The 23988-nt window shown below is 39.8% G+C and overlaps 1 protein-coding gene across 7 annotated transcripts in view; it reads right to left on the bottom strand.

Moving 5' to 3' along the window:
- Nucleotides 1–23988, bottom strand: part of LOC149227905 (toprim domain-containing protein) — a 422908-nt gene that overhangs the window by 80166 nt on the left and 318754 nt on the right. For 6 of the 7 annotated variants that reach the window (XM_089377962.1, XM_089377957.1, XM_089377958.1 and 3 more), the window contains 3 exons: nt 10589–10685; nt 10348–10482; nt 10164–10231 (listed from right to left, as the gene is read on the bottom strand). In XM_089377962.1, the coding sequence (XP_089234088.1) occupies nt 10164–10231; nt 10348–10482; nt 10589–10685 (300 nt within the window). Of the gene's footprint in view, nt 1–10159; nt 10232–10347; nt 10483–10588; nt 10686–23988 lie in introns of those variants that run through there. The other variant, XM_089377963.1, reaches the window with a different exon arrangement.

Raw genomic sequence — 23988 nt, 5'->3', positions numbered from 1 at the left:
ATTAAATCATGGGTTTCATGCTTCGGTTAACATGTTTTAGGTCAAAGTCCCCATTTAGGACTTATAGGATTTATTCTGAGTCATTAGATTCATTGTACATTAAAAGAGACCCCAAGTCGGCCTCAAGAAGATCAAGTCAACCCCAAGAAGGGTAATTCGACCTCACTGGAAGGTTATATATACAAGGCAGTTCGAATTCAATTGGAGAAATTCACTCTCTCACCCATAGTTCGATATTTGAAGCTGGAAGCTGGGAAATACAAAGTTGGAAAAGGGCTGGAAGGAGAGCTAGAAAAGAGTGTGAGTTCTTGGAGGAACGTAAAAGACATCAAGATCGAAATTTTGGGCCAACTCTCTCTCATTTATGAGGTTTATCAAAGGAGATTGAAGTTTTCCTAGTCTCGTCGAAGTTGCTGTTATTGCTGCTATTGGGTTGAAGTTGCTAGGTCAAAGAGTCTTGGATTATCTCGAGAAACTATTGAAGGAAGAATTGCTGACTGGGCTTTCCCATAGATAGGGGTTTTGCCCTCGTTGTTCGCTTACATCTGTTGTGTTGATTTTGGGTAGCATATGATGTGCTCTAGCTCTGAAATTTTGTGGAGGGGCTAGAACACATAATATCTCCAAGACCCAAAAATCGTTTGGTGAAATTCCACCCGGATTGTGTTTTAATAAAATAATTAATATTTTTAATGGTGTTCCTAAGTCTAAACTTAGGAAAATAAAAATATTAATGGGTAATAATGAAAATATGGGTGAGAAGCTTCTAAGTGACAAAGATCAAGTCTAATTTAATCTCAACCACTAATTAGGGACTTAATCTCAGTCGTTGATTCATCAACACGAAAAGTATAAGAGGAGGCTTGAGGGTCAGTTGGAGATACACCAAGTTGATCAGTTAGTTCGATTTTTCTGGGGCGAGGTTTGCTGAGAAAATCGAACAAGTGATCTATTGCAGTGAGAGGGGCAGAAGCAGAGATTTGAATCGGAGAGGAAGTTCCGAGCAAAAGAGTACGTGGTAGAGAGGCAGCTGGAGCATCAGGAAGGCAGCGCAGAGGCCTACGCAGCCCAAGAGGGGCTCGCGCAGAGCTGACACAGTCCAGGAGGGACTCTTGTAGTGGAAGTGTAGAGTATTCATCAAAAGTCCAAGATTTTGCTGAGGAAGTGAGGTTTTTAGCCGGGAGGGCTTAATGACAGACTTCACTCGACAAATCAATCCAGCAGAAGGGGTGATGCAGTCTTCTAAAGGCAAGATGCTGGCCCACACAATAATTGCGTAGGGACTTCGCAATGTTTGCCAGGAGGAGCTAAATCGCTTATTGAATCAGTTGTGACTTGAGGAACGAGGTAAACCTCGTATGTATTTCTTGTTGTCGTGATTTCTGTGTAAGGTTAGCCGGTGTGAGAGGCAACCTATTGTACTCAGAATTTGCTTGCTTAATAATACGAAACCCTCTATCTTCTGCACCAGTTTTCCCAAGTTTCAGGGACGTGTTGTCCAAAAATAATGGTGTACCTTGTGTGTTTGTCTCATTTATCGTTTCAGTTTATGATCTGTATGTTAGTGTAGTCTGCAATAGTCTTTACATCACTGTTTATGAAATTAAATAACTTGTTAAATGAAATAACATATATGAGATGTTAAACCAGTGACTGCAGTAGGATTTCTACTTGTTAAGATTCAGAAATTTTCACATGGTATCAGAGGGATTGCAGATCATAAGACATTGAAGCCATCAACCAAGAAGATCCAACAAATCTACTGCAGAGAGGCAATTGTATCAAGTGACAACATTGTTTCAGAGCCAAAGAAGCAGCTGAACGGGTGATGTAGTTTAGGAGGAGTGACGCAGAAACTCACGCAGTCCCTGTGTCAGCTTTCTGAGCCAGGAGTAGCCCACACAGTGACTGCATTAGCTCTCTGGGTTAGCACAGAGCCTGAGGGGCTTAGATCAGTCAGTTGTCGGGGCGGTAGGAGCAGTGCAAATTAGATTTGTTGTGCTGGTGGGATGTTGTTGTTGTTGTTGCAGAACAGTGCCTATGGAGACGGAACCGAGGTAGAGGGAGTCACTGCCTTAACAGATTCCTTGCCAAATAAATCTAGATCCGGGTTGCTGAGCAACAGCAAAGGAGGATCAGAGAGGGATGATTCGATATTATTTGGCAGAAGGATTTCTGTGAAGGAAATCGGGACTCAGAGAGAGTCTAGAGGGAACTAGTTCCTTAGAGGATTTCTAGCGCCAAAGTAATCCAGATCCGAGTTTTGCTGAAGCAGCAGCAAAAGAAGGAGAAGAAAACATGTTCGACACTCATTTGAGTAGAGATGGCAGTAAATGGACTGAGGGATCAGGACAGATTGGATGGAGCATCCAACTTTGTCATCTGAAAGGCCAGGATCCTGGCGATCTTGGACAAAAATTGCATCAAGGATTATGCCTTGAGGATTGTTGTTGTTCTGGTTGATGCTGATCCTCCCAAGAAATATGAGGAGGCTCAAGCAAAGGCGAATTGCATGATCTTAGACGGGGTCAAGGATCATGTGGTCCCACATATTGCTGAAAAAGACACATAAAGGGAAATGTGGGAGGCCTTGACCACCTTGTATGAGGGAACTTTCGTTCAACGGAAGATGGTGCTTGAGAACCAGCTGAGACAATATAAGATGCAGAAGGGAGAAGAAATCGTTCCCTTCCTTCTTATGTTGCAAGGGATCCGAGACCAACTAACTTCCGTAGGGTCTACACCAGATCCTAAATTCATGGTCAGGACTGCCCTGAATGCAATCACTGAAGACTGGGAGACCTTTGTCTAGAGCACCTTGGGCAGGGCTTCTCTCCTCAGTTGGGAGGAGATGTGGGCAACTCTTCGATAGGAAGAGATCAGATAGTTAACCAAGGCGGGAAGTAGCGGCAAAGGAATCAGAGTCAATAAGGAGGAAGAGGAGGATGAAGCTCTCACATCAGTGGGACAACAAGGGCAGCAAAAGAGGAAAAATAAAGATATATCCAAAGTCAAATGCTTTAGATGTGGAGAACTGGGTCATTTCGACACTCATTTCCCTCGGAAGAAGGGTAAGGAAGAGAAGTCTGACTCAAAGGCTGCTCCAGCGAAATCTGACAAAGAGGACGATGATAAGGATTGTGCCATGAGTGTTCATGCACCTCTACAGAAGAGGTGGGGCGATATTGAGTTGTAGTCTGGAGGACTACACGGGAACTCTTGGATCACATACGGCTATGAGAGCCCCTAATAACAATAGTAGAATGACGGGAGTTAGTTGGTACGAGGGATGATGGAGCAACAGTGGCAGAGCTAGAGTGCTCAAAGTCTGAAGCAGTGCAGTAGAGTGTTGAGAAGTTCGGGAGGCACATAGCAGATACAACAACAGCGCAGTAGCATTAGTGGATCAACACAGGTTAGCAGCAGAGGTAGCTTCAACATCACAGGGTATCCATACTGATCAACATGTCATCTTTTGGGTGGCTTATCAATTGCTTAGTTCTCAGCAACTAAGTTGCAGTGGAGCAATTAGCAATGACAGTGCTATGGGCAGCATGAAGCAATATATTAGGAGGGAGTTGCAGTACAGATGTAGCAGTGACAGTGGTAGTGTCATAGGCAACAATACAAGTTATAGCAGTGCAGTGAATCAAGAGAAGCAGGTCGAGCATTAACAGCACAGGGGACCGACGCAGTGGCTCAATGTGATACTTCTGCGGGAAGTATTGCAAAAGCACATTCCCCGCTAAGAGGGAGTGTTGATTTTGGGTAGCATTGGATGTGCTCTACCTCCGAAATTTTGTGGAGGGGCTAGAACACATGAGATCTCCAAGACCCAGAAATCGTTTGGTGAAATTTCACCCGGATTATGTTTTATTAAAATAATTAATATTTTTAATGGGGTTCCTAAATCTAAACGTAAGAAAATAAAAATATTAATATTAATGGGTATTAATAAAAATATGGGTGAGACGCTTCTAAGTGACGAAGATCAAGTCTAATTTAATCTCAGTCGTTGATTCATCAACAGGGAAGGTATAAGAGGAGGTTTGAGGGTTAGTTGGAGATACACCAGGTTGATTAGTCAGTTTGATTTTTCTAGGGTGAGCTTTGTTGAGAAAATCGAACAAGTGATCTGTTGCATTAAGTGGGGCAGAAGCAAATATTTGGATTGGAGAGGAAGTTTTGAGCCAATGAGTACGTGGCAGAGAGGCATCTTGAGCATCAGGAAGGGAGCGCAGAGGCCTACGCAGCCTAGGAGGGGCTCACGCAGAGCTGACGCAGTCCAGGAGGGACTCTTGCAGTGGCAGTGCAAAGTATTCGTCAAAAGTCTAAGATTTTGCTAAGGAAGTGAGGTTCTAAGTCGGGAGGGCTGAACGATAGACTTCACTCAGCAAATCAATCCAGCATAAGGGGTGACGCAATCTTCTAAAGGGAAGACGTTGCCCCATGCAGTGATAGCGTAGGGACTTTGCAGTGTTTGTCGGGAGGAGCTAGATCGCTCATTGGATCAGCTGTGACTTGAGGAACGAGGTAAACCCTTGTATGTATTTCTTGCTGCTGTGATTTCTCTGTAAGGTTAGTCGGTGTGAGAGGCAACCTGTTGTTCTCAGATTCTGATTTCTTAATAATACAAAACCCTCTATCTACTGCAACAGTTTTCCCAAGTTGATTTTTTTTGGGAACGTGTTGTCCAAAAATAACGGTGTCCCTTATGTGTTTGTCTCATTTATCATTTCAGTTTATGATCTATATGTTAGTGTAGTCTGCAATAGTGTTTACATCATTGTTTATGAAATTAAATAACTTGTTAAATGAAATAACAAGTAGGAGATATTAAACCGGTGACTGCAATAGGATTTATGTTTGTTAAGATTCAGAAATTTTCACATGTTGTCCTTGTGTTATTGTTCTGGTAATTGCTTGATGAACTAAAAGATAAAATGAAGAACATAAAGATAAAAGAATCAAAGGTAATCATCTATTAAGAAAATGTTTCTGCCTTTCTGATTTTCTAATAGAATGAGGTCGTGAAAGCTTCTCCGATGTTATAGAAGAAGAAAGTGGTTGATCTCCCTAAGTTAAGAGGGAGCCTGGATAGAAGAAAGGGTATATTATGATAGTCATAATCAGAGGGAGGGCATACTATGATAGTCATAATGAACACCTTGAAGTAAGAACAAAACCAAAGAATGAAAGTACTAAAGATAGATGTTCACAAAGACTTAAGAAGATTTGAAGATGTATGTGGTGCTACTAAAGAAATGAAAGAAGAAGAAAGCTTCTGACAATTTGCATATTGATGAAGAAACTAGCATCAAGATGATTGAGGAACCTGAAGGTTTGTGTTTACTTGTATGTATATTTAAAAGTTTATTATTGATTGGGGTTTGTGTTTGTACAGGTAAATCTCTCCACAAAAAGGTTGAACACTCTGGGAGCATGCTTGGACAAATGGACATATCTAGTTTGATAGGGAGAGTTGAAGCATCTAACGGTGGATGCTTGGGAGGACATCTCGACGGCCTATGTGTTGATGTCTAGATCCCGAAGAGGGAGGGTGGCATTGGTCATGGAGCTCCAAGCTTGGATATGCACCTAGATCCCTGGGTTGATGGTTAAAAAGTAAACCTGATGGTACCTAGACTAGTTGAAAGCCTGAGTTTATGTTAGTCCCACCTAGATAGATTACCCTGGTCAGGTATCTAGTACACATCCCTGAGTATGCTAGAACTCTTCATAGTTCATTTTGGAGATCTTCCATTGTACCTCTATATATTTGTAATTATAAATACCTCCCTAGTTAAGTGAGAGCGTTGAAGAATGTAACTAGTGTCAGTCTTCATAACTGTATTTGAGTCGTGATGTAAAAGAAATTGACTTCTTAAAGCATGGGTTTCATGCTTGGGTCAATTGTTTATAGGTCAAAGCCTCCATTGCAGGATTCTAGGATTTATGTCAAGAGTCCTTGTCCATGTCATAATGTTAGGAACCATTCTTGGGATTTATTTGTCAAAAAAGAAAATTATTTTAATGTAAAATAGATCAATTAGGCTTCCTCCACCAAGTCAGCCTCAAACTCGACAAGTCGGCCTAAACTGAGGGGCAGAAAAAACTATATAAAGGAAGTAACTCAACCTCACTTGGAGCACTCACTCACCAAGTTTGATCTGTAATTGTTAGGGCAGTAAAAAGTGCAACATTCATGGAAGAAGGCCAAAAGGACTAGCGAAGGAGGAGGAGGTCTATCTCAAGCATAAGAAGTTGAAATTCTCTCTCTCTCTCATGTGAAGCTACTAAGTTGCTCGAAGGGTCGAAACTTTTGTTCTGTTGCTGGGGCGAAATTTTGCTACTGGGGTTCAAAGTCCTGAAGCTGGGAAGTTGAATTTCTGGATTGTTGTTGGGTTGAAGTTGTTGGACAAGAAAATACTATTGAAGGTTGATGAATCATTTTGAAAGGAAAACTTGGTGGAGGAGCAAGGTCTATTGGTCTAGGGTATTGGTCTATCTCAATTAGAATTATTGAAGGAAGAGTTCTTGAAAGGGTTTTTCCTAATATAGGACTTTTAGCCCTAGCTGAGTGCCTACATCTGGTCTCCTTGATCTTTGTGTTTTGGTTATGGCAATTGCTTGATGAACTAAGATAAAAGAGGAACATAAGAAATATAATAAGAATTCAAAGATATCACAAGTAATTATCAACTAGAGAAAATCTTTCTACCTTACTGATTTTCTAACATGTATCACTATAGAAACATTGGTAAGACCATCTCATATATCTCGGATCACTTTGGATCATTGTTTAAGACAACAAGAGGCTACTCGGATTTCAGACCTTCTTCATATAGTCTTCATAAAGGAACTCGCATTACTGGTTCCTTTTGTTATGCCCAAAACTTAAGAACAAGAATTTTTATATGTGCTTAAAATCATAGAGGGATGACTACAGAGGAAACTAGAATCAACCCATAGTCTACGAGCTTCAGGATCTCGTATCAATTTGTATCATATTTGTTACTACTCACAGACTTCAAATTCTTCTTCTTGTAGTGACTAAAAGAGAGTAGTAGCCTTTCTTCCCTTCCAAAATGCCAATCACCTGTGATTTTTCGGCCTCCTTCTGTCAACCTTCGCTCTAATACCATGTTGGAGAATCAATGTATTTGAGGATAAAATTTGAGTTCTCCTTACTTGAAAATTACTTGTGATATTTGCTGGCCATTTATAATTTATAATTTCTTCTTCATCAAGTAATTACCAAACATAAAACGCACGAAGATCACAAGAACACAAAGAACACAAGATATAGGCTTGAAGCTAGGGCAAAATCCCTCCAAGGGGAAAACCCAGAAATAATTCTTCTCTTCTACAATCAATTCAAATTGAGACGTCCAAGACCCAAAGACTAAACCTCCTCCAAGCACCAAGTCAACCCTCCAAAAGCCTTCCTCAAACAAGTCAAATATTGTCAACCTCCACAAATTTTGCTTCAACTCAAAGCCTCCGTCCTCTATCTCAGGTCTGCAATTTGGACATCAAATCCTCGGCCCTGTATCTCGCAAAAACCCTAGCATACTCGCACGTGTGAGCAAAACAATTCAAAAAATCGAGTTATCTTCTTTGGGTTTCCCTTTCTTCGATGTCCTTCGCCCTTCCTTCCTTCTTGTCTTATGCACAAATCAAACTTGCTTGTGTTTGTTCGAATGAGGACAAAGTCTCCTCTATTTATAGCCATCCAGGAGAGTGAAAGATGCCCCAATAGGGCCGACTTGTCATGGTAGGGCCGACTTGGTCTTGGAGAACAAAATGTATCTTTCTTGACTCAAAAATAATACTTTTCTTTTGTTACAAAGAGTCCAAATGGGACTATAATACATGGCAAATGTTCTTCTTTCACTCAACAATCCATAGAAGCATGAAGAACATGCTTTGACCTAGACTTGAGCATGAAACCCATGCTTGAACAAATAAAATTATTTTTCTTTTTATATAAAATATACAATGTAAATGTCATTATGAAGACTGGATCTAGTTACATTCTCTATCGTCATGAACATAAAGGCATATGAATCATTGGAAACAATACCAGTGTTACCTCCCAAAACTAAGCATGAACCCACAAGCCAAGTGATTAGACCTCCAAAGCCTTATATTATTGATCAAATAAAGAGATTACAAATGAGCAATGCTTCACCAAGCACTATACTTCAAAACCATATGCATGATTGAACCCAATGGGTCTCTTTATACAATAATGGGAGCAAATCCCAATGTTAACGAGTTATGCCAACTGTAGATGAGGTGACAATCCCAAAGACCAAGTTGAGTCTCCAAGTGGCAACATGACTGAGATTCCAATGAAGATGAGCAATCCAAATAGCAATCAAACAGTTGGAGGCATGCGTATTCTTCCTAGATGGTAGCATATGAGTTAGAGTATCACAAGTGTGTCATTGTGTGGAGATGTAGGAGAGCATATCTCACAATTCACTACTAAATATTGCCACCTAACCAAAGTTTGAACAAATGTTAGATGCCACTGATCTAAGCCTGTGTATACCTTGAGAAATCTGCATATGTATAGCCTAAGAATTGAGGTGTTATTAGTTAACTAGCAGTTCACGTGTGGAGAGGAGTGGAGTTTTAGGTGGAGACGCACTCCAATAATATCTGTGCTAACTGATCTTAAACTGATCCATCAAATCTACGTTCATATAGAGGGAGACTCAGCCTCCTTAACTGCTAGCAAACTCCGCCCTCTTGAGGCCCCAATCCAACATCATGATTCGGCTTCCCAATCAGCCATTCAGCTAAACCTTGACTTTAGTTTGATTGCCACTTAATATCACTAACTTAAGAAAAGTGGGTTTTGAGGGGGTGTTATTGATTTTTGACCCTCAAAGTGGACCTTAGGAGAATGTTGGGATGAGAGCATGAATTTCAAGTAGTCATATGCCTCCAACATATTCTACGCTCACTTATTTACAATTTTACATGGAAATTAATTAAAATCCCCATCCTGTGGGAATTTTTAACAATTTAAAAAATCCTATAAAACCTAATCAAATTCCGCAACGTTTTAGATATGTCCTAGTATGGTAATATACATCGACTCTAGGCACTAGGACAGACCCAAGGCCCAATCATTAAGACACGCTCCAGCTTTGGAGTTGTGTGAGTGAAAAAACTCAGCTAGTTATTCATCGTTGAAAAGCGAAAATAATTAGCTAAGTGAAAAAAACACATTAGAGTGTACTCACTTAATGATCGAGTGCCAAGTCACCCAAGCCTGTTAGAACAATTCCTCATACTAGCGACATTTAATACAATTCCCCACAGGGTTGTGAAATTTGAGAGAGAGAAAGGCAGAGAGGAGAGAGAAAGGGTCAACAGATGCTCTGTTGACTTCTGGATTTCTGAAAAAAATTGATGAGTGCCCTATACATTGGGCCATGGGGTCTTCAGATTCTGCTTGGTACAACCAAGCAGATAACATCTGTCAACAGTCATTTGTCAGATCAGTGAAAGTGGGGTGTTGTTGATCCTCCCACCAGGGATCAAGTCTCTCCAATGACACATTTGTGCTTTTGCTTGTGTTAGTTGCACGCCAGTAATTCTGATAGTGATTGGGGCCAGGTGCAAATCATAGGCATCATTGGCAGAAGAGATACCACTCACCAATGGCCACATAGCCAAAGGATTCTACCTTAAATGTTGTTGGTAGCACTAACTCCTAGGTGGAGTTAGGCACGCTAGCAGCATCATGATAAGTGGAAGCTGATCAAAGGAAAAACCATATATAATCCTAAAGGTTTATATATTGAAAATATGACAGACCATCATGCGCTACACCTGCTTGGTGAACTACTTAATTAAATAATTACCAATTAGTCATCTACCTGTAATTGCCATGATCCATTGGGGTGTTGCTTTTTTAACACCATTATTATACACTATGAAACAACTCTAAGCCACGGCATAGGAATGCCTTATTAGTAATCTTGTAAAAGCAAGATGCATGCCTGTAATCTAAATGAATAATACCAGATATCTCAAGGACGGATAATAAAAAATTACTCATGAGGACGTGTCAACCAAATAACAATACCCTAATTAACCATTTTAACAATAAATATACTGCAGAAATAGATACTAATAGTTACCTGTCGTAAGATAGATATGCATTACCAATGTTCCCAGCTATCTTGTTTCGCACTTTCCTTACAAGTATCTGCAATTGACATTGACATGTGATTAAGACATTCATATATGTGGCTATGGATCTAATATGAATTCTGACATACACCTTGTTCAGACTCAGGGTAGCATATTTCACAAAGCAATAACCTGCACTTCGTCAAGTGGGCCAGCCTCAGGGTCCCAATTTCTATGAACTACAATTCCATTGTCACATTTATTGATAAAATGTGCACTGCCACTAATGTCATAGAGACTTGGAGCACCACCATGCCAATTTTGTAACTGAACAAAATGCATGTGTCAGGAAAGGTACACAACAACCCTCCTAGAAAACCATGAGAAAAATCAAGCTCAACAAACTTGCTCAAAATAAATAAAATGTACACACCTGTTTTGGGTGAGCAACAAACCAGACATGGCAATCATGGTGCTGAGCAAAGCGCTTCACCTTCGTAAGCATCTGACTGACATACTCAGTTTCCGTTCTGTGATGATAGCAAGAGTTAAAAGTATCATTTATGCATATGTGCATTTTTTATATGGAATTCATTGAAATAACCAGGGAAGGCAAACAGATTAAAACAAGAAAGGTAATTATATCTACAGTTCACATAACCCATGGCTTGCAACGCACTGTGGACAAGTACTATAAGAAGGATGTGAATATGTGAATACGAACAAATTTGTCAACTGTTCTTAATTTTAAATAATGACGTCCAAGAAAGTCATGATATGATCTATCCTTGCCTCAAAGAGGTAACCCGGGAATAAAATCGGTACATCAAAATCTACCATAATAGTTAAACTCAAATTTGATATATGTAAACTTTATCTTAAAGTTACATAGGAATTTTCTCTTCATAGTTCAAAATAAAAATTATTAATGGGAGCCCCACTCTGCTCAAAAATAAAACGCATATTAAGAGAAAAAGAAAATATGATGGGCCATGGAAACAAACGCACAAACAAAAATGATATCCATGTGAAAGTACAAAACAAGGGTCTTCTTATTGCTACACATGATTTGCAACTTGCAATACAGGTAGCTAAACCAACTAGTTTGGATTCATGTTTGAATTCAGTGACAATGAAATTCAAACAAAACAAATCGCCCGTGTAAAAATAATTATGATATCCATGTGGAAGTACAAAACAAAGATCTCTTCATTGTTACACATGATATGCAATACAGGTGGCTAAACCAACTAGTTTGCACTCATGTTCTAATTCAGTGAAAATGAAATTCAAATAAAACAAATCACCAATTTAAAAAAAAAAATATGATAAAATTTGCTATTAAATATGGTTAAGAGAATTAATCAAACTTTGTTTTAACTTCCTAAAACCATGTTAAAACCTCACCTGTTGAAATACACATGCACACACATATACATGTTTGTGTTTCTATTTTTAATGATTAACAAAAAAGAAACAAATATTTTTCTGGACATGTTTCTTTAGTAACTTACAGCTCTCCTTTGGCTAAGCTGGCATGCTATGAAGGACATTTCTATGATCTCAAAATCACTGAGTAATTGCCTTTAGTGAGATTTCACCCCATGTCTCTATGTTAAGAATTAAAAAAGCTTGATCACCTCACTGCTTTACCACTAGACCACACATTCCTATCACATTCCTATTGAGAAACTAATCTTAATTTAAAAAATAAATAGTAGTGAGACCTCCGGTCTTCCATCAGCCACCCCCTTTCGGAAGCCAACTAGTGCCCTCGAGACCGTTACAGAGGTGCCAAACAGTACATCAATACACTCACACCCACAGCGTTGTTAAGGTTTAGTACTAGAAAACTCCCAAACATCCCTCCCCCTTCCCCCCTCCCCTTTATGGGTTCCTCCCCAGCTCCAGCGAAGCAACCAAAGACTTATCCAAAGCTTTTTTCCTTTGGCCTCATATGTTAGTAGTATCCCTGGCTCCTACACCACCCACTTAGGATCATGCAGCTAGACTCGTCATTGGATTGAGGGGACTCCAATAGCGAGCCAGCGCCAATGTCACCCCCCTCACTATCGACTATCATACACCAGCATTCTTGACATCATCAACCTCCATCCCTGACTTATTCACTTAACATTCTACATGAACCAATTATATACATGTTTATGAGAATGCCCTATTACTATATCCTTCTTTTTTTAAAACTTAATTTTACCCTGGATTTAGCTTTAGCATTTTCTAGGTGTTGCGTTTGCACTCCCACATTGTACTCGTACTGGTTGTATCCTTCAGTCCCATTGGTCTATTTATGGTCATTTGTTGGACATTAATAAAATTACCTTATCTTATTAAGTTATCTTATATAGAAAGCATAGTTATGAAAATTTTCACTAAATTTACCATTAAATTCACCATCCAATTCATCATTAAATTCATTATCTAAATTGAAGGAAACACCGATTTTGGCCAAGTCCTTGTTGCCTCAAAATCTAGTAGGTCTCATGAGTGGCCTCACAAGACAAGGACTGGACCAAAGGACAACACTTGAGGTAGAGGCCTATAACTGCTCAATCTAGCAGAGGTCCTATGAGGGGTTCCAAACGCGCAACTACTATATCAAGTGGCAACAATGGGGCAAGGACCCACTATCACCTTAGTCGATGTACCCTGCTCTTTATGGACTTTCATTGATGGGAGGAGTCTCGGAATAAAGGAAATCACTAGGAGGGATAAGTCAATGATAGGATATAGAGTGATTCCTAAGGCCCATTCACAAGAGTCTCAAATAATAGGCTTGCTTGCTTTAGAAGCAAGGTAAGGGGCTCTCTAGGAAAGGCTCAAGAGAGGCTAGATCTAGGGCTTAGAGATATTTCTTAACAAAGGATGTCCTAGACCCAATGCTCTTTGGGGAATAGAAGGACCTCTCTTAAGGTCTTGTGAGGTAACAAGCATATAAAAGGTTGGGACCACAAGAGAGACCTAGAAGATCCAAGCAAGGCCTAGGGTTTATGATGATCATCAACAATAGGACTAGGTCAAGCAAGGATGAGAGGAAAGGGTCAAGAGAGATTAACTTCCTTTGAGTTTTCAAGCACAATGGACCCTTTTGAATGTCGCTAACCTAAGGAGACATAGACCAAAATGGTTTCAAGACTAGGGCTCGATGTTTCTCTAAAACCAACCGTGGAATTGTCTTCAAAATTGGAGGGCAGGGAGAGGGGACACCAACACAATTCTCCACCAACTTGCACCTCAAATGGGTGGCTCTAAAGGAAATCGTTTGATGCCCTAGCTAGGTCGTCTAGGGTTAGGGTAGAGAGAGGAAAAAGGAATTAAACGGGCTTTAGGGTGATCGCACTAGGATTCAAGACGAGTGCTATGCTATTGGGAGGATTTAAGTCAATAATTCAACTTTGTCACCTTCGCTCTTCAAGGAGGCCTAAAGTAGCAGCTTCATTATCTAGGGATGCAACTACACAACAACTTTAGGCATTTATACTTCGATGGAAAATATTATGGATTTTCAAGGATGCAAATAATCCTCTATGAACATTCATTCATTCATTATCTTTATGAGTAACACATGCAAAATTTTCCAATAGTATCAAGGCCTAAAACAATTTCCCATGAATTAGGTCACAACAATAACCATAAGAAATAAATTCCATACATTAAACAACCATTATATCAGAAATATAGCATTAAAAAGGCACTTACAAGGCAATGAAGAATATATCCATCCACAACATTGCAACAAGAAGCTCCAAGAAAAGATATAGAAGATTTCCAAATGTCAAAATGCAATTATTCCATCCAAATCACTCCACAAATTGCAGGTCAAAATTCTCAAGAAGAGTTAGCGAAAATCCCAAGTAATGATGAGTTACAAGTGAGGCCTCACTTGTGTTTATATGAGCCTTTACCAACTCGAATGGGTCAAATTTGCCTAACAAACCCCTAAAAATGACTCTAATGTGCAAAATAACACCCTAATTAGTGACAAGCCCACGAAATAGTTCCATACTATGAAAAATAAGCCTCTCAAGAGGGTCGAAATGGTAATACAATAGCTAGGAGAGACATTGAAAGGCCTAGTGAAGTCCTTCATGTGAAAAAATGAGTGGAAGGGCTCCAAAATAGTAATGAAGGGGATGGACCCTTGATCTCCAAGCAAATGACCTGTGGTGCTCCCAAGTGGCCGTGGGGGCACAAAAACATCCTCATGGGTCTCCAACTAAATCGAACAAGTATGTATTCCATCTACAAGGGCTGGAACAATGATGCAAGCCCTCCCTTTGTCTTCCATGGTGAGACAAAACCCCATATGGGCCCTGAATCAATTGCCAAGTGAGTTGTGCAAGCGTGTAACTGGCTAGGCAAGGTGGTTCAGGTGCATCATCATCATCAAACAAGTGGAATATGAGTGAGTAATGAATGGTAGTGAAGGATCCCATGGCATGACTATCTAGTCTCTACTATAATGGAGGCCCATGGTTCTCAATGCACACCTTATGAATGTTAATAAGACTCTCTAAAGGGCTTGGACCCTATATAGGTTGACCAAACACCAAGATGAAGACCCACCTGCAATCCTATATAAGATCCAATGCGTCTCCTCACCTTCCAATACAGCAATTCATTAGTGCAATTGAGTAAATGAGGTTACGAATCATGGAACCAAGTGGACAATTTATAGTGGCAAGCCCTTCCATTATGCGCTTCAGAGTGTACAAGTGTCTCCAAGTTCAAGAAGGAAGTTAATCAAGGACCCTATCAGGTGGTTTCAACCTCTAAGAGAGTGACAGGTCCATGGTAAATCCACCAAGTGCAGGTGTCATGTGATATAATGATGGAACAGAGTGGGGCATCAGGGGAAGGCTCCAAGCCACATGCCATAGTACAAGGGTAGCTAAAATGAGGGAAGCCCACACTTGGGTGTATAGATGTAGGAGGGAGCAATCGTGGTACATGAGTTACCATGAACTTTGTTTTTCCACCCTTCTTCATATGTCTTTTGCCTTTTACTGATTTTTCTATTATAACTTCTTGAGGCTCCAAGGGATGAGAGCATCATGTGAATGATATAGCAGTGAATACCCCCTTAAGGTTAGGCAGTTCATTACCCAGCAGGGGTTGGGACAATCATGGGTTCCATAACGATGCAGGGAACCAATATAGGGGCACTAGAAACTAGGGTGATGGCCATATAATGATAGGGGGTAGAGCTCATGTTGGCTTTTTCCCACATGCTAAATTTGTACGTCACAGCCATCTTTTGCATTTTGTGGTACATTTCCTATTGAGAGTGGCCAAATTATGCCTTTTGCTTTCTTTTTAGCTACATCAACCTCCAGGGCATCATTCTAGGCCCGACCCAAAGTATGGACAAGGGGAGGGGGAGGCTAACTCCTTGTGGACCCAATGAACAAATGTGGACCTAGATGGGAAATATTTGAAAAGGGGTTATAATGAATGGAGGGGAGTGATGTATGTCATGTCGGGAAGTAGGACCATGCAACTAAAATTGGGATTTCCCATGTAGTGCCATTGCTAAAGTGAGTAGCCAATAAAGGAGATCCCACAAGACTAGGATACAAGGTTAACCACCAAGTTGGAGAAGGGGACAAGAGTACAAACCAAGCCCATTCTTTCTACCAAATCCACCCACTAATCCATGCCCAAAAGTGTCCATGATAAGCAAGCAAAAATACCCAACTACATAATGAAAGCCATACCTTCAGGGTTGGAAGGCCCATCTTCAAACATATGATCATGATAGATGGGCAAGGATGCATAATGGTTGGCTCAGGTGGCAGAGATGATGGCACATCAAGCTATATGGTGGCTGCAAGGGGTTGTTGGCTGCCAACTGAGGACCATCTAGGAGAAAAATTTCTTCTATGGGTGTCACCCACAGGTGGTGGGTAACATCTCGCTCCAACTGAGACATGATCTCTCAGTTGTGTGGATGAACATACATGTATGGGGAGGTCATGAGAACACTAGCAATCTCTTGGGACCAAAGACCTATTACCTGCACATCAAAGATTAAGCACACGCGACGACATGTTTTTGCGGCATCTCATGATCACCCATGCTTATGTTATGCCATAAAAATCAGCAAGAAATAAAATTTATTGTTAAATGCAATTAAATGCATCTAATCTAACATGATAATATCATATGACATTAGCTCTGACGCAAAAATCAATATGCAATGCATCCTACTCTAATATGCATATTACATCACCCAGGTACTAAGAGTAATCATAGACCCAATGCAACCAACATATCATCCAATCAATATGAAAACAATTGCCCCTCTTCTTACTCATGCAACAGATCTAATGTAAGGGCATGGATGACAAAATGGTAGGTCACAAGGGTGGGAGAATGAAATGACAACACATCGAGTATCACGAGGGAAGAGGGAACAAAGCGATGTAATCTATTCCATGGGATCTTTCTTCCAACCAAAAGATAGATATATCAACAATCAAGCTCATAAACCTTCGATGGATGGAAATCTCGGGCATATCATCCCCATCATGGTCCTTGTTGTTATCTGTCACACACACCTAAGTTAGTGATAAAAGCCCTTAACCCCATAAATTGTGGTTGGTGGCAAAATCAAGAGATGGGGTTGTCACCTATTTCCAATTCTCTCTGTTTAAGCTCTCTCCTAGGTAAGCTAAGGGGGGTGGTCCCTAAATGGAAATCTAAGTTAAAAGGGTGATGTGAGGTTTCTAGGAGATGTCAAGGTTAATTTGGATTACTTGAGATTATGAGCAAATATAATGAGCAATATGAAATGAAATGTACCTCAATAACCATCAACACATAAATGAATGACGAGTATATACAACCAGTGCCTTCAATATTGCTTCAAAATAAGTAATGCTTGTGCTAGAAATGAAATGTTTCAAAATGAAACACAAATAACCCTGTCAATCAAATGGATGTTAGAAAAAAGATCATATCACTTGCAAGATTTAAAATTGCTCTGAAAGAAATGTTATTAAAGTATAACCATTCACAATTCTAAAGAATATAAATAAGCAATATAAAATAACTTGCAAATGAAACAAGCTAAAACTTTAGATATGGTACTTGCCCCATAAGATATTGCAAAGTAATCAATTCAAGGCATTTTCATCATGACAGACATATAAATAAATTGCAAGTAAAATAGTTTGAAAAGTAAAGTGAATTAAGATGATATGCACTAAGGTTTTTTGTAAATATCTTGGTCAATTTTAAGCTAGATGCCTAATCTAAGTGAGAGATCTTCCCCTTGAACTCTTGCAAAAGGGTAGAAATTGGAGTGACTGTAAGAGAGAGGGACTGAGGACATAGTGGTGTCATTAACGATTCTCTTCACTTGAGTATTATTAGTTAGCATGTGCCTTCATTCCTACAAGGGGGCAAGCCACCTCCATAACTACTGGGTCACACACCTTTACCTTACTTCATACCAATTGGAAGAATTTTCCAAGAAAGTCTTTTCCCTATGATATCTATCAACAAAGCCTATGCTTGGAGGTTAATTAAGTTAAAATGCAACTATGCTAAAATGCCTAAATGCTATGCAAGTCTATTAGTGTTTTACAATAAAGGATATGCTTCAAGTAAAATGCAAATATGCTCACAATGAGATAACTTGAATAATTGCTCTCAAAATTGTACAATACATAAAAACATAAGCTTCATAAGCACATATGATATAGATTTCTCCAAATAAGTGCTTTAACAAATGATGTATAAATGATCAACCAACTAAATCAATGAAATGAGATGAAGATAAAAGTATGACATTGTTTGTAAAATGAGAAAATGACTTTCAAACAAATGAACAACATAACCAATGAGCCTATCGTGAGGCAAACATGAAGCAATTTGTCAATTTAACTAAATCCAACTTTTCCATATGACTTGAAATACTTGCATATAATGAAATGAATTGCTCCAAAGTGAAATCTCAAGTTGTACTCAAAAGCAAAACTTGAAATGCAAAGCATAAAATGGAAACCAGTAGAAAAATCCAATTTAGAAAGTGAAATGTGATGGTGAAATTGTGTTAATTCTCAAAGCATGCAAATTGAAAACTAAGAGAACAATGCAAGATCAATCCACCCACATGTTCCTCCTTCTAAATAAAGAGAAAGGATGCCTTGGGTAAAAACCAAGCTCTCACAAGAAAAACTAAGTCTTTCATTAACTTGTTACACAAATGAGAAACTTTCCAAAAGGTCTCAAATAAAGCTTCAAGAGGAATCTTTACAACATGAGGCCTTTTAAACACTAGATTTCCTTCTTGAAAATCAAAATTAGTAACTAAGGTAAGTACAATAAGAATCCTTTCAAATTTAAAAAACATTGGTCAAATGGCAAGCTTGAAGAATGAACTAATGACCACAAAGATGACTAAAGAAGATACAGTGGCCTCCTTCTTTGTCAAGATAGCGAGAATCAGAGATAATCTTTTGGCCATTGATGAAATTGTTCTAGACAAAGAACTCGTGATCACTACCCTATTAGGATTGTCACCATCTTGGGGTGCATTAACTGCAGGTCTTAACAGTTAGAAGGAAGCTCCCACTTTTGAAGAACTATGGATTTCCTTTAGTCAAGAAGAATTAAGGATCTTATTAGTCGCCAATCTTGAAGGTGTATTAAAGACCTACATTGCTCGACACAAAGGAAGGAAATTGAAAGGACCAAGGAAGAAAGTTGATATGTCCAAGATAGAGTGCTATCAATGCCATAAGAAGGGTCAATACAAGAGTGATTGTCCCTACAATCCAAAGAATAAAAAGACAGATAGAGATCATGCTAACATTGTTGAGGAAGCATACTCAAAGAAAGCAAAACCCGAAGAATTTGATATAAGGGACCTACACTATTAAGTCCTTTTCTTTTAGTCTTAGATATTCTATTTTATATGTTTAGAATTTATAGGTTTTAACATGTTTTTGGAAAAGACATTTTGTTTTTTTTTTATAAGTTTATAGGTATCCCTCAAGCTTTGGAGGGAGTTCCCAACAAATCCCAAAGATAAATATCTCATTTCCTTTCAGTTTTTGGTTTCATGTACTCATTTGGTTTTGATTATATTAAATACTAATCACCATTCTCCCTTTATTGTCTTGATTAGGAAGACATCTGCTATATCCTCAAGGAGTATGAAAGAGGACCTCTCACGACAAGGTTTGTCAAAGAACAAAGATATGTTTTAAAACATTGATTTCTTTTGTTTATTCATTTGACAATCTATTACTAACATTGTTGAGTCTAGCTATATTGAATCATAGTGATTCTTGTTTTGGGTGATTCATAACTTGATAAATCTACCCACCCCGCTCATATTCTTAACTGATTTTGTAGTACCCTAGATAGGTTGTGGAAAACCCTAACCTAAGGGTATGCTAATATGAATGATTGAAACCACAAACTCCTTAGGGTTATTGAGAAATGTTATTTGAAGTTTTTGTTGATAATGTCATGTTTGGGATTTTGGTATGATCAAGAAGACCTAACTTGTTAGGATTGAATGATAAAGTCTAAAATATCGAACCTTTGAAATATTGGTAATGTTGTGTTTGCTATGTTTCTACACTGAAACCCTAACTCATTAAGGTTTGGTGGAATGTGCAAGCAAGACCCTTATAATGTCTTAGAAATAGTTTCCTTGGTATGAGCGTGTTTGTCTAATCAAACCCCAATCTAATCAAGTTTTTTGTGTATTGATATTTGTGAAGTTGGGTTTGACTAACACATGATATGCCTGCATGATGATGAAGTCCTAGATGTATGAGTTGACCTGTTTGTAAGTGGTCATGAATCCTAGGGTTTGGAAACAAGCCCTACTCAAAGTTTGTCTTTCTAGGATGCTATTATTTATGAAATTCTAGGGTTTTGGAGCTAAACCTTAGTAGAAGTGAAAATCTTTGATGCATGATGACAATATGATAATTTGAGATTTGTGTGAGAATGTTGAAATCTGAGTTTTAGTTGGGATTGATGTTTGATTGAAAATCTAGGGTTTGCAACTAACCCTAGTGGAACATACAAATTTATGGTATGTTCCATGCTTAGAGCAGTTTACTTCAATTCTTTTTATTAGCCATTGTTTAGCAATAACATAAACATAAAGTAAAGTGTAAATAGAACATTAATATATCGACAGAAAACAAGCCAAGACATGAGACACAAGATGTGGCGGCTAGAAAGGGACAAACCCCAATGTGGGGAAACCCTTTGATCAATTCTTCTTTAATCTTCAATAGTTAAAGAGAGAGAAATAGTACAAATTCAGAAATCTGTAATTTTATGACAGCAGCAGTAAACCCTAACCAACAAAGTCAAATCTGGTAAAACAAGGTGAAATTGACCTTCAATATATTTGGTCAATTTCCCGGTCATCTAGTCCTCCAACAACAACAAGAAGCAACCCTCAAACAACCCCAAAAACATAGTCAAACAACAATCAATTGTAATCAGCCTGCTGCCTCAAACTAGGGCAGTCAACCCTACTCAAATGTCAAAATGCCTCAATTTTTGTGCCAGAATTTGCACCTTGCCTAGGAGAGGCAGCCACACCAAAACTACAACCCTGAATTGCCCACACTGGTCAACGTTGGTGAAAGAGATGACATGCTGCTTCTGCGTCCTCCACACTGCGTCTTCCTTGCCTCCTTGTTGTGTCCTTCTTCTCCCACGTTGGCTGCTCCTTGTTAACCCAATGCTAAGGAGAGAGAGAGAGAAGAATGAGTGAGATGAGATGGTGAAATAATGCCTCCACCTATCTTGTATTTATATGAGATGTTGAACATGTCTGCCACTCATTTAGTTGTTGGCCAACCTTGACAATTTGTCAAGTAATTACAAATAAATTCATATCTCCATAAATACTTGTTGGAATGGGATGATCGTTAGATCAATCCTACACCTCTCGACAAGAGGAATCAAAGAAAAATATCAACTGCCATAAATAAGATGACCCACATGGAGTTTGGCCCTAGTTGCCAATTTTAACACTCCCTCTCAACTAGGGAGAACTCCATCTGCTAATTTGTTTGACCGTCGGTTCTATCTTTGCCATCAAATGCATTGCCCTGCATTGCTCGACTCTGCTCTGCTCTTCTGAACTATGAAGAAGAAGAAATGATCGAGGATGTATCATACCATCCTCCACTGACCCGAAGTCAGTCTCAAAGTGTGTCATACCACTCTCACTGATCCCACATCAGTATCATTGATCCCAGATCAATGGAGATCATCCTAACATAGGGAGTATGTTAGATACAACGATGTGTCGATCGATAGTACTACTAATGGTACCTAACCCCATTTCCCTACTCATTGATGAGAAGAGTGGTACTTCCCATGAGTCTCAGACTGCATGGGTAGGATGCCTCGATAGGAGACCTAATCATCCTTGTCCCAAAGTCGCCACGGGGTATCACAGGGGAAGGTTGAACCTTTCACCCTGTACATAGCGCACCACTAAGGGAGGGTGAGTCACCCTGTGGTCGTATGTCGCTCCAAGAAGTACCCCGCGCCTCCCTGGAGTTCCCAAAGCTCAATGTATGCATCATACACGACCCTCATAAGAGGGTATCTCAACGACACCAAGTCATTCTCGGAAAGTCAAGAATTTGACCTTTGCCAGGGGCTTCGTCAAAATGTCGGCGACCTACTCATCTGTGTCGATATGCTGGAGCCTTATTGCTCCTCGCTGCACCATATCTCGGATATAGTGGTACCTGATATCGATATGCTTGGAGCGATCATGAAATACGGGATTCTCTGATAAACAAATCCCACTCTGGTTGTCACATAGGATCATGGTAGTATCTAATGTAAATCCAAACAGCTCACTGAAGAGCTTCCGCAACCAGACCGCCTCACAGGAGGCCATACTCGCAACGATGTACATTTTACCTCGACGATGCTCAAAGCCATCGACTTCTGCTTCCTGCTCATCCAGGATATCGAGGCAGATCCCAAAGAGAAACAGCGCCCGAAAGTGCTCTTTCGATCCACCACACAGCCCACCCAATCAGCATCGGTTTATCCATGTAGTCTCACATCTCCAGCAGTGTATCTCAACCCATGAGTGATAGTGTCACGAAGGTATCTCAAATTTCAATAGATTCTTGGCACAAATCCAATGTGTGGTGAGGCTCAACCATATGTTGACTCAACGTGTTGACTGCAAAACATATATTCGAACGAGAGTTCAACAAGAACATCAATGCTCCGATGAGTTGACGATACTCGGTAGCATTTTGTAAAATAGGTCTGGCAGCACTATCGCTTAACTTCTTGAAGTCAAGCTCCATCGGGGTAGTTACGGGCTTGTAGTCCACCATACTGAATCTCTCTAATATCTTCACCACATATTTTCCTTGAGATAGGAAAATCTCTCTTGGCTTCTGCCAGACTTCCAGTCCTAAGAAATAGTGCATCAGTCCTAGGTCCTTCGTCTCAAACTCAGAAGCCAACTCCCTCTTAAATTTGTGAATGAGAGGGTCTGCACTTGTCAGAAGGAGGTCGTCAACGTACAACACCAGTATGAGAGCTTTGTCACCTTCAACCTTAAAGTAAAGGTTAGGGCCGACTTCACTCCTAGTGAATCCTAGCTTCATCAAGTAGCTATCAATCCTCTCATACCACGCTCAAGGTGCTTGCTTCAGCCCATTGAGGGCTTTCTTCAACCTGCACATGTAAGATTCCCCAATATGAATCTCAAATCCTTCGGGTTGTTGCACGTAGACTTCCTCTTTGATCGAACCATGCAAGAATACAGTCTTGACATCCATCTGATGTAGGTTCCATCCTTGCGAAGCAACAAGGGCTATGATCGAGCGGATGGTGGTGTATCGGGCAACAGGTGCAAATATCTTGTCATAGTCTATGCCTTCCTTCTGAGAGAAGCCACGAGCGACAAAATGAGCCTTATACTTTTCAGTAATTCCATCAGCTCCATGCTTTATCTTGTAAAGCCATTTCGAAGTGACAACTGCTTTGTCCTGGGGTCTGGGGACCACATCACAGACATCATTTTTCATGATGGACTCACATTCTTCAGTCATAGCATCCTTCCATACTTGATGCTTGACAGCTTCTGCAAATGATGAAGGCTCATTTTGGATGATCGTGCTCATGATGGTCAAGTATCCCTGATACCTGGTCGGCTTCTTACTTTCCCAGAAAGTCCCTCTGGGTGCAATGTGTCCTTCGGCATCATCAAGTGTCCCCCTGAGCCATGAAGGCCTCTTCCTAGAAGAGGAAGGCTCTTGCGGAGGGGGATCAATAGGATCCATAGATTCTTCCACATTGGGCATTGTCTCATCTTCCTTTTCCTCTGTTTCCCAAGTGTCAGCTTCTTTAGATTCCCTTAGAGTAGGAAGATTGTCAACTTTGCTAAGAGCCATATCTTCGTCAAAGATGACATCATGGCTAATCTCAACTTCCCTTTGACTAGCCACATAGATTCCATAGCCCTTAGTATTTTCGTTATAGCCCACAAAGATTCCTTTCTTTCCAGATGCACCCAATTTATTCCATTTCTCTTTTGGCAAATAAAAGTATATAGGGCTTCCAAAAATTCTAAAAAAGAGATACGTCAGGTTTCTTACCGGTAAATATTTCTTCAGGAGTCTTGGAACCCAATGCTTGATGAGGGCATCGGTTTTGCACATGTACGGCGATATTAGCAGCTTCGGCCCATAGAAACTTCGGAAGCCTTTGATCATGGAGCATAGCACGGATAGCTTCCAAAATCGTACAATTCTTCCTTTCTTCCATACCATTTTATTCAAGGATATA

The sequence above is a fragment of the Pinus tabuliformis genome, chromosome J (assembly GCF_031772625.1).
Source record: "Pinus tabuliformis cultivar Carrire ecotype Pingquan chromosome J, CPIR1, whole genome shotgun sequence".
NCBI classification, from domain to species: Eukaryota; Viridiplantae; Streptophyta; class Pinopsida; order Pinales; family Pinaceae; genus Pinus; species Pinus tabuliformis.
Note: the sequence above shows the minus strand (reverse complement) of the source record. Positions and strands in the feature narration are given on the sequence as shown.